At 44.2% G+C, this 11,883-nt stretch overlaps 1 protein-coding gene across 4 annotated transcripts in view; it reads left to right on the top strand.

The window, feature by feature from the left end:
* ST3GAL2 (ST3 beta-galactoside alpha-2,3-sialyltransferase 2) overlaps nucleotides 1–10,314 on the top strand; it is a 29,938-nt gene extending 19,624 nt beyond the window's left edge. For 3 of the 4 annotated variants that reach the window (XM_088135405.1, XM_088135403.1, XM_088135404.1), the window contains 4 exons: nucleotides 3,679–3,858; nucleotides 5,235–5,280; nucleotides 6,245–6,364; nucleotides 7,282–10,314. In XM_088135405.1, coding sequence (XP_087991531.1) covers nucleotides 3,679–3,858; nucleotides 5,235–5,280; nucleotides 6,245–6,364; nucleotides 7,282–7,455 — 520 coding nt within the window. In that variant the 3' untranslated portion in view covers nucleotides 7,456–10,314. 4 annotated transcript variants of the gene reach the window in all.
* Nucleotides 10,315–11,883: the final 1,569 nt, after the last annotated feature.

The following is an 11,883-nucleotide window of genomic DNA, read 5'->3' on the forward strand; positions in this document are numbered from 1 at the left end:
AGTACTATGCTAAGCCAGCTACCACCTATGTTGTACCTGTGCATCTGATTTTTCCTCCTTAAGTGCAGAACTTGACATTTCTCTCCACTGAACATTTTGTTGGATAGGGACCATCGATCTTGACCATCACTGTCAAGATCCTTTGGAGCCTTGAGTCTGTCTTCTGGGGTGTTAGCAATCCCACCCAGCTTTGTGTCATTCTCAGATTTTATGAGCATCCCTTCTATTTCCTCATCTACATAATTTACAAAAATGTTGAAGAACAGTGGGCCCAGAACTGAACTCCAAAGTATGCCACTGCATACTTCCCTCCGTGCGGACATAGACCCATTAAGGACCACAGTTGCTGAGCCATCTGTGAATCCATCTGGTAGTGGGACCATCCATCCCACATTGTTCCAGTTTATCAAGAAGGAGCCTGTGGTCTACTTTATCAAATGCCTTACTTTAGTCTAAGTATGCCACATCCACAACATTCCCTTGGTCCACTAATCTAGTCACATTGTCAAAGAAAGAAGATTTGTCTGGCATGGCCTGTTTTTAACAAATCCTTGCTGGCTTCTGGTAATCACGCTGTTCATTTCTAAGTGCTGTAAGCCCACTGCTTATTTTTTCTATCACTTTCCAAGGTATTGTTGTCGAGCTGATTGGTCTGTAGTTTCTTGGGCCCACTTTTCCCCCTTTTTAAAATATTGGAATAAAGTTGGCTCTTCTCCAGTCTTCTGGCACTTGCCCTGTGCTTAGGATTTCTCAAAGATTTCAGTCAGCGGCTCTTGAGATTATGTCTTCCAGTTCCTTTAATGCTCTGGAATGTAATCCGTCTGGTCCAGGAGACTTGAATTCATTCAGAGGAACTAGGTGTTCCCTCACCAATTTCTTCCCTGTTTGATCTGCTTTTCTCTTCTGCTCCCCATGCTGTTGCTTCAAGTCAGGCTGCTTTTTCCTTTTGTGGAAGACAGATAAAAGGCAGGAATGAAGCAGTTCAGCTTTCTCCCTGTTGCCCGTCGCCATCTTGCCATCTTCTCTGTCCAACGGGCCAGTCGTTTCCTTGACTTTCCTCTTGTTCTGGACGTACCCAAAAAATCCTTTTGCCATTCATAGCAAGACTTAGCTCATGCTGAACCTTAGCCTTTCTAACTCCATCCTTGCAGATTCAGGCTATTTCTTGATGTTCTGCCTCTTTGTATTTTTTAAACTTGTCCTTTTTGCTTCTCACTTTATTGGAGAGATCTTGGTTTTCCTCCAGGTATTGAAGAAAACTAGGAATCCAAAGTTTTCTTGATGACACCATCTCTTGAACCGGTGGCTCACCTCCAGAATCCTCCACTCCTTCCTTGGGCCATGTCCATCACCTATGCTTCAAACTCTTTCACCTTCTTTCCTAGCTCTTTGTAGTCTTTAGATATTCTTCCCAGGCTTGTTTTGGTAGTGTCATTTGTTTCAACATGAAGCATTCAGTTTGTCATCAGCCACAATTCTAAGTAAAGAATTTTGTACTTGTTTTTGTTAAATTTCATTCAATGACTTTTAACTCATTATCCCAGCTATCAGGACCATTTTGAATTTTATATGTCTTCTAAAGAATTATCTTGCCCAGTTTTGTATTATTTGAAAATATGATAAGCATTCCCCTTCCAGTTTTTCATCCAAGTCATTAATAAAAATGTTGAAGGACCCAGGACTGATCCTTGTGGCTCCCCATTTGCTAACTCTAATTTAGATATGCTTTTCAAGGAAATTACTTGATCAAAAAATGAAATAAGGTTAGCAGGGTAAGACTGACCGTCAAACTGCAATATGTTCCTTTTTCTTTTTTAGTAAGTGATGGGGAAAACATACCTACAGGTGAAACTCGAAAAATTAGAATATTGTGCAAATGTTCATTTATGTCAGTACGGCAACTCAAAAGGTGAAACCAATATATGAGATAGACGCATTACATGCAAAGCGAGATATGTCAAGCCTTACTTTGGTATAATTGTGATGATTATGGCGTACAGCTTATAAAACCCCAAATTCACAATCTCAGAAAATTAGAATAATGTGAAAAGGTTCAATATTCTAGGTTCAAAGTGTCCCACTCTAATCAGCTAATGAATCCATAACACCTGCAAAGGGTTCCTGAGCCTTTAAATGGTCTCTCAGGCTGGTTCAGTAAGAATTACAAGCATGGGAAAGACTGCTGACCTGACAGTTGTGCAGAAAACCATCATTGACACCCTCCATAAGGAGGGAAAGCCCCAAAAGGTAATTGCAAAAGAAGTTGGATGTTCCCAAAGGGCTGTATCAAAGCACATCAATAGAAGGTTATGTGGGAGGGAAAAGTGTGGAAAAAAAAGGTGCACAAGCAGCAGGGATGACCACAGCCTGGAGAGGATTGTCAGGAAAAGGCCATTCAAAAGTGTTGGGGACTTTCACAAGGAGTGGACTGAGGCTGGAGTTAGTGCATCAAGAGCCACCACACACAGACGGATCCTGGACACGGGCTTCAAATGTTGTATTCCTCTTGTCAAGCCGCTCCTGAACAACAAACAACGTCAGAAGCGTCTTACCTGGGCTACAGAAAAAAAGAACTGGTCTGTTGCCCAGTGGTCCAAAGTCCTCTTTTCTGATGAGAGCAACTTTTGCATCTCATTTGGGAACCAAGGACCCAGAGTCTGGAGGAAGAATGGAGAGGCACACAATGCACGATGCTTGAAGTCCAGTGTGAAGTTTCCACAGTCTCTGTTGATTTGGGGAGCCATGTCATCTGCTGGTGTTGGTCCACTGTGTTTCATTAAGTCCAGGGTCAACGCAGCCGTCTACCAGGAGATTTTGGAGCACTTCACGCTTCCTTCCGCAGACAAGCTTTATGGGGATGCTGACTTCATTTTCCAGCAGGACTTGGCACCTGCCCACACTGCCAAAAGTACCAAAACCTGGTTCAATGACCATGGGATTACTGTGCTTGACTGGCCAGCAAACTCGCCTGACCTGAACCCCATAGAGAATCTATGGGGCATTGCCAAGAGAAAGATGAGGGACATGAGACCGAACAATGCAGCGGAGCTGAAGGCCGCTATTGAACCATCCTGGTCTTCCATAACACCTCAGCAGTGCCACAGGCTGATAGCATCCATGCCACTCCGCATTGCAGCAGTCATTGCTGCAAAAGGGGCCCAAACCAAGTACTGAGTACATATGCATGCTTATACTTTGCAGAGGTCCGATATTGTTCTATTTCCAATCCTTGTGTTATTGATGTCATGTAATATTCTAATTTTCTGAGATTGTGAATTTGGGGTTTTCATAAGCTGTACGCCATACTCATCACAATTATACCAAAGTAAGGCTTGACATATCTCACTTTGCATGTAATGCGTCTATCTCATATATTGGTTTCACCTTTTGAGTTGCTGTACTGACATAAATGAACATTTGCACAATATTCTAATTTTTCGAGTTTCACCTGTAGATACATTTTAAAGCCAAACATCTCAAAGCGGGGGAAGGCAGAAAATTCCAACCCTGGCCCATCTAGCAATGTGTTATTATATCACTGCCAGGCACTCCATGGCCTCTGCTTACTCTGAAGTAGGCAGAATAGGTAGACAGTCTTGTGGGGGGAGGGAGATTTCTTGGATGATTGCTTGCTTCTTCTAAGAATCAAGGGGTTAAACACCTTTTTCTTTCCTGCAGAATGAACCAGGCACCTACAGTGGGCTTTGAGGCAGATGTTGGGAGCAGGACAACCCACCACTTCATGTACCCAGAAAGTGCTAAGAACTTGCCTGCCAATGTCAGTTTTGTTCTGGTGCCCTTCAAAGCCTTGGATCTGCTGTGGATTGCCAGCGCCCTCTCAACTGGCCAGATCCGATTGTACGTATCTCTGCTAGAAGCTGATTTGAGGAGCAGTGAGCTAGTTATTTGGGGGAAGGTTCTACATCTCTCCTTTTCACACCTTTTCAAAGGGGAGCTGATTTACTGTAGCTGCCACAGTGTTGACTCGGCTGGTGGTTAGTTATTCCATATGAGGTACTCAAGACCTATGGCCAAAAGGGCTGCAGGTGTCCTGTATATGCACCACATGCCCTAGTCACCTCTTGCATGGAATATTGCAAGGTATTCTACATAGGACTGCCCTTGAAGGTGACTCAGAAGCTACAACTGGTCCAGAATGCAGCAGTATGAGTAGTTACACTTCAATGCGCCCATGAAACATTGCTATTACATGAGCTGTGGGCTTCCAGGTATAATTCATGGTACTGGTGGTCACCTATGAAGCCCTATATGACAGAGGAGTATTTGTGGGGTCATCTGTCTCCAGTTCTCTCTGCCATCCTACAAAATCTGATGGTGTTGGCATGCTCTGTGTCTCATCAATTAAACGTCATCTTACGGGAGCCAAAGGTTGTGCCTCCTCTGTTATAGCGCGTGCCCTATTGAAGAGTGTCCACCCCAAGATTCAGATAGTCCCAACCCTGGTGGCCTTTAAGAAGGCCCTGAAGATCTGGTTTTTCTCCCAGGTCCTGAGTCCAGATAATATATGAGCCCATTGTAAGTTATTGGAGGTCTGTTTGTCCTGACATGGTTTGATTATTATCTTTTTTTCCGTTGCAAAGTTTTTAACCCATATAAGCTGCCCAGAATTACTTGATAAGCGAGCGGCCATACTAACAGAGGAAATAAATAAAGACCCCTGCCCCAGGAAGATATGAAGAGCAAGTTAGCTCCATTTCTTTAACTCTTCTACTTGTGCCTTGAATTAAGGACTCCCAAAGTTTTCTTTTCTTTGTGTAGGGGATTCCTTGGCAGAGCTCAGAAATGCTGTTGGAGAGAGGCTGGCTAGACCATAAAAGCCCTCCAGCTTCCTCTGGTCCTTCCTTCTATCCTGCTGCTTTTGGGCTTGCCTGTCATTATTTTGCAAGTGCTCAACTCTTAGAATCTCTCTCTCTGAGCAAAAATCTCCTTTACAGGCTCAAATACCAGAGAAGGCCCTGTGCATTAAGGCCAGATAATCTGTTGATGGGGCAGAAGCGGTTGATCCTGATTGGGGGAGGCATCTGCCATCTTTGCTTCTTTCACTTCTGAAGCGGCCCAAATCCTCCAACCGCCTTTCTGCCTGTTACTTCTTGTAGCTGCTTGTCCCCAGTTCCTTCTCTCCTTTAGGAGCAGTAAGGAACACGGCTAGTTTTCTTTATTTCACATGATAAAAACATTTAATTCTTGCTTTTTCTCTCCTGTGACACTTGTAGTACTTATGCACCAGTGAAGCCATTCCTTCGGGTGGACAAAGAGAGGGTAAGTTGGGTTGGCTGAACTTGCTTTATTGCATAGAGTTTATTTTACCAATTCAACGTTTATATACTCCCATTATGTGTTGTATCCCCAGGATTTACTCAAAATTAAGGAAATGCAAGAAAATACAATATAAAAAAAAACACATAAAATGATGTTAGGGTGGCCATAAGTAAAACCACATCACACAAGCTCTCAAATGCCCAAGCTGCCCCTTGCATTGGTTCTGCATCCCTTCGGCTGAGAGAAGGGATGGATGTATTCTGGCAGAGATGGGCAGATTTCGTCAGGTATCCTTTAATTTATACTCCTGCACTTAGCAGAGGATTGGGCTGGATGACCCGTGGTGCTGGTAACTCATCAACTTTTGATTTTTACTTGTTTTAATGTCTCATTTACTTCATGGATGCAGAAAATCTGGTCTGGGGGCTGTGTGTCACCCGCCTTCTTCTCTTCCATGCCCTGGGGCCCTGCCAGAGTGGGTTGGGCTGAAGATCTAAGGCATTCTTGTATTTTTGAAGGTTCAGGGAGGATCAGAGGGTAGAAAAAACCCTTAAGCCTTGAGGTTCTGATTTTGCACTGTGAAACTTCATAAGATGGGCCTCTGTTCCACCTATTTTGGGGGATTAGCCATCCACATCATCTCCCAAACCTGGCATGGTCCTTGAGTCTCAGGTGGTGTACATCCTGCTTTAATTGCTGGGTTTATTTTTACATCTTACTGCTTTTGTTTACTGATGTTATTTTTATCTTACGCATAAGCCACATTGGGAACACTTTCTGTAAAGGCAGTATTCAGAACCACTAGAAGCAACCAAACTTGAACGCTGTCTTGGTCTCGCTCTCTGAATCCCTGTTGGGACTTCTCTGTGGACTATTCTGGTTGTCACACAAAGACCTGAAATTGGGCTGGCTGAACAAAAAGCTTCCTCTTGCCTTGACTTCTCCCTTGATTTATCACCTCTAGGTTCAGATCTACAATCCAGCATTCTTCAAATATATCCATGACCGGTGGACAGAGCATCACGGCCGCTATCCATCCACAGGCATGCTGGTGCTGTTTTTTGCACTGCATGTTTGTGATGAGGTTAGTTTTGATATGCCAAGCAAGTGCAAGACTCCTTCACTTCCATGATTAAATTGTGCATATACTTTTTTGTGAATTTTGAAAAATTAGAGTTTTTGGTATATTTTTCACCTCAGATATGAGATGTGCAGGAAAGAGCACTGAGTTGTGGCCTGTTCTTCTCGGAAATGGGAAGCAGAGTAAAAGAGTAAGCTCTCCACCAGACACACAACTAACACGCTCTGAGTTCTTTCAGGCTCTGAGCTGCTTAGCATATCAATGGATGATTTGAATGAAGGGGCCGAAAAGGTAGTTAAACAACTGGTGGGATGATAAACTGGGATGGATTGCTAATACGATGGGAAAGCAGTGTCAGGTGATCCTAAGTCCTTCACTAGAGATACTCAAGCAGAGGTTGGACAGCCATTAGTCAGAGATGTGGCATTGGACCAGGTGATTTCTGAGGCCCCTTCTGACTCTCTGACTCCATGAAATGCGTCACAGTTGAACTCAGTGTTTTCTTTCTTGGATACCGTATGTGCGTATTGACCTGGTGAGTTGCCTAAATGAATGGGAATCCTTTGGATGCCATTCAAAACCTGCTTTGGAAGGAGACTGAGAAGGGGAATGTTGGCCAGACAATCAAGATGAAGGCAGAAATGGTGCCAACTTTTTGGTGCCAAAAAAAGAGCCCTAGCGATAGAGTGAATTGTTTTCCTTCAGATTATTGCTTTATGTGATGTCACGTGTGTTTTTTCTTTTGCTTGTTCCAGGGAGGTTAGAAACTAACGTTCAACATAGGGAAGGTATTGAATGAAAGAATATCAATCATGTTTCATCCCATAAACTTATTTCAGTAGAAAATGTAGGATGGTGTCTTTAAGTTGGCTAGAGTTCCCCATAGTGATTGGGTCCTCTTTCTCTCTCATTGCTTGTAGGTGAATGTCTTTGGTTTTGGGGCAGACAGCCATGGCAACTGGCACCATTACTGGGAGAACAACCGCTATGCTGGGGAGTTCCGGAAAACTGGAGTGCACGATGCAGACTTCGAGGCACATATCGTTGACATCCTGGAGAAGACCAACAAGATCAGTGTTTATCGTGGCAACTGACATTTCCAATTGCTGCTTGGAAATCTGGCTGTCAGTGGATGAGTCAGGAGTGATGGTGGACTTTCGGTAGAGATTCCCTTGCACCTTGATGCATCATTTTGCAAAGCTGTTCTTTGAAGAGGGTGAAGACAAAATGTGTGGCTTAGGGAGGGGGTGACACCAAAGCCAGGGGAAGTTCCAATAAAGCAGATGCAAGCAACCTGTAGAGAGATGCCCAGTTCCTTCTTTCTCTGAACACAACCAATGAAATGCAGGGGCCTCTGAAATAGTCCTCACAATCTAAAGGAGAGAGAAGACCGGCGGCGCCAGTTAGTTTCCTCCTTTTTCCTTGCTTTTGCCCAAGTCTAAGTGCTGACTCTAAGATTGAGGCCCCTTTTTGCCTCCTTTTCAGCTCCAATAAGCACCACTGGGTGCATATCCAGACTCTTTTTTAAATTAAGTTTTTCTTCAATAAACAAGAATAGCTTCCTGCCTTTGCTCTGGGAAGTTAATTTTTTGGGGTTGTTTTTTTTTTTTTTACAATTGGATGCCAGGCAGCTGGAATGCATTTTCATTACAATCATGTAAACTCAAGGCAAACTGTCAGCAGAAACCATGGAGGAGAAGCTGGAAAGCTTTTCTGGAGATGTGTGCACATTGACATCTAGCTCATGGCAAAGTGTGTTTGGAACAAGTGTATGCTCTTGTTCCAGGAGCACTCAAGAAACCCTGCCAAAAATACTCCGATTCTGCAAGCTGTGACTTGAACTCTTCCTTTTTGTTCTGCCCTCAAATAAGATCACATCCCTACTGGCTTCGGGTGAACAGAGGAGCCCTCAAGTTCCTGTCAGCCCAGACCTATTCTACCTCCCTCTTTTTGCTCTATATATTTTTAGTTGCATGTTCTGCTCATGGTAGGGATGCAAGGAAGATGCGCTTTTCAGATCTCTCCCCCTCCAGATTCCAGCCTTTCTCCAGGGGAAGGAGGGGCAGTTGTCTCTACCATCTTTTGACAAATGGGTCACATTGAGTCAGAATCCTGATGCCTTCCCAGATTTAATCCACAAGTGATTAACATTTTGTAGACCATGTTCTACAAAGGAGCAGTCAGAGTTGGCAATTTTATTCCTGCATTCACTTTATTAACCAAAGGGAGGTGGCAGGTCTGTCACAGGTACTTTCAGGTTGGTTTATTTCTGCCTGTTAAATTGTTGGCCCTTTGTTGAGAGCAAAAGAAGGTGCTCTGAAGTGAGCTGGGCTGCCTTTTCTTGCTCTGGGTGCAAAAAACAGGTGGCTTCAGTTGCTTTGGAGATTAAGGAAATAGCGAGACCAAGTTACTCATAAGGGGTTTTGTTCAAAAGGGCAATCCCATCAAACAGTATTCAATCAGTGTTTTCTTTCTTAAAATAATTGAATTCTGCAGCATGAAGGAGCTGTGGATAGCTGGTGGCTTTTTGTTACAAGCATGACTGACAATACTTTCCCAAGATATCTTTGGAGCACTAAAAAGTAAGGAATTGCAGCAGAGACCTGAATCTGGTTTATAGTCCTGACTAGATGGCCTTGGCATGTAAATGGCTTCTAAGCAGACAGCCCGGGCACCTTTCTGTGGTCATATCAGAGCTGTGTGTGTCCTCTGCAATGGTGCTAGGCTGCACGTGAGCCTCTGGGACAGTCCGTACCCCCAGCATCAAATCTGGCCTTATGGCCACCCCTCCCTCCCCTACTTGCCTTCTGTAACTGGATTGTAATTCTCCCTTTGGTGTAGCCTAGAGATTGCTCTGAACTCTCTAGCTCGGTGTCTTAAGACCTGCAGATGCCTGCACCCAAAGATATAGCAGGGTTCAAGGCAGGGGTTTGAACGGGATCCCCTTGACCTTTTTGCCTTCTCCTCCTCCTGACCAGAGTTTCTTCTCAAAAGAGGTTGGGTATCTGCACAAAGGTCAACTGACTGTTTACTGAGATGGGACAGGCAAATCATTACCAGTATCATCAGGACTGAAAGGGTCCACTTGACCCGGTGGAGGTACTCTCGATGGCCTACAAATTTCACGTTGCTTTGATTCTGGTAACAAGTGTTGTGTGACCTTGAGCTCTCTTCCCCTTGATTCCTACAAGTGAGATATCAGCCACGTGCATGGGTGTAGTGCTCCCTTGTCCCTGGGCTTTTGGGCTCCAGGGCTGGAAGCCACAGCGTTCTGGTGACTTCTGCCCACAGTAGTTGCGAGTCAACCTCCAGTTGATCATTGTACTATTTCTAGGGGGCATCCCTAGTGAACTGTTGATAGCTGTCTGCACATGTTTATCCCACTCTCCCTGGCATAGCATGGCCTGATAGGGAGACTGGCTAATCCCAGGGGCTTCTACAATTGGCAGAATGGCCATCTGGCTGCACTGAGGCTGCAGTTATTTCTTAGACTGGACCTACACCAGGTGCCAAATCAAGGGGGTGACATTTTGAAGTAGGAAGATCTTCTGGTCCCTGATGGTCCAGCCTGGGCTTCCTGTTCTAGAATAACTCCTTGCCAAATCAGCTGCTGCTTCAGCTCCAGAGATTTGCAGCCCTGGCTGTCAATTCCTTTCTGTGGTGTAAATTGAAGGCTTGTTTTCTGACTGTGGCTCATGAGTATAGGAAGTGTGCTCATTGCCTGTTACTTGCAAATTTTACAGGCTAAGGAAGTCATGGAGCCAAAGTGGTTTGTTTTCCTTCCTGTCTAGAAACTTGCCGCGGCAGCTGCCTGCACTTCAAAATCAGTGTTACGTGCAGTGATGCTGCCCCTCATTTTATATTTTTTAACTTCACAGGCTACAGTTTGGAAGAAACTGAATTTGTTTTGTGTTCTGCTATAAAGAATAAAAGCCGTCCTTTTTTCTTCTGTGGATTCCTGGTATTTCTGCTGCACGTGTCTTGGATTCTTTTATAGACTCCCTAGATCTCTAAGCTCAATGTACTCAGGAAGCAGACAGATGTTTAAGTAACTGCTGCAAGCTGGCCCTGCTTTCTTGGGCCAAACACAGTATGCAGTGCAATCTAACCAGTACAAAGCAAAACAGAACAATGGCCTTCCATAATCTTGATGTTGTGTTTCTGTTAATGCATCCAAAGAGAGAGAGCAATGGCTTGCTTATGTTCAGCTGGTCCACCTGTATGCCTAGTTGCTTCTCATGCATGCTGCAAAGCCAATTCCCCTGTCCTACAGTTATAAGTCACCATGATCTCTATGATTCATCACATAGGTTACACATTTGGACAAGACCTCCTTCAGAACCTTCCAAAGCTTACAGCATTGTTTGGCAGGAACCCTCCTTCCCACACATACCACGTGAGTAAGCATAGCTCTCGTCTCAGTTTCTTTCAACTACCACAATGGTAGAACTCCTACGGTATTTTGGAAATTTTGCTGGTTCCCTAATCTCTACAAGGAATCAGGTGAATTCTCCATTCCTCCACAGCAGGTCTCTGCTGTGCCATTACTGGCATTGAGTGGTGCCTTGAGTTCAACAACAGCCTTCTCCAATTCCTGCTGTTGATAGCCTCTCCAGCTCAAATCATCGTCCAGACTAGCTCTTTAACACACATGGCAAAAAGAGATTTGGGACAGATTCCCTTATTTACTACTACAGACTTCCCTTATCCATTGAGATACATAGTTCAGACACATCTTCCCTTTTGGCCACCTCACAGAGATCACAGTCAATCACATGCTTATTTTGTTTCCAAAGGGCATCTCCATTTTCATTCTGTTCTAGGTCTGCTTTTCTACGGTAAATAGTTGGTTCTTATGGTACTAAGATTTTCATAGTTCCACAGCAGACCCACAATCCTTGGAATGGCTCAAGATATAGCAAGGCAGAGTGTTACAGGTCCTGGCCTGCTCCATATTCTTTGTGAAGTCTGTCATCTACTCAAGCTGTGGATCAAACATGAGACTGACACCTTTTGCAAGCCTCACTCTCCCTTCCTCTCATCTCCAGGGCAACTCTTCAAGTCTGATCTCACATCTGTTCCAACCAGCATGGCCTCTTGCCCAAAGACCACCATCTTTCTCTTAGATGGGCCTGCATCTGCTGAGCCTCAGATTTTGTCCACTGCTCTTGAAACATGGGACCTACCATGTTCATCCCCTAGTGGATCAATGTGCTGACTTCTCTGAACCTGACAAATATGCTGCTGCTTTTTCTTTATTAAATTATTATATTCAAACACATAAGCATGTACATGTACACACACACACACACACACACTTAAAAAAAGGAGCACAAAACCAAGCATTAACATTACCTTAACATTCCTTCTATACATTCATATTTGTATAGCAGAGGGCAGCCATAACTCCCTGACTGACATAAACCATCAGGTCATACCATATATTAAAAAGGGGTTTGTTTTAACCTGACCTGAATGGAACCAAAGAGGGTTCGCTGCTGCTGTAGCAACATGCCCAATTT

The sequence above is a fragment of the Python bivittatus genome, unplaced genomic scaffold (assembly GCF_059951505.1).
Source record: "Python bivittatus isolate LINGU-HERP-01145 unplaced genomic scaffold, Pbiv_v1 ctg000170_np1212, whole genome shotgun sequence".
NCBI lineage: Eukaryota > Metazoa > Chordata > Lepidosauria > Squamata > Pythonidae > Python > Python bivittatus.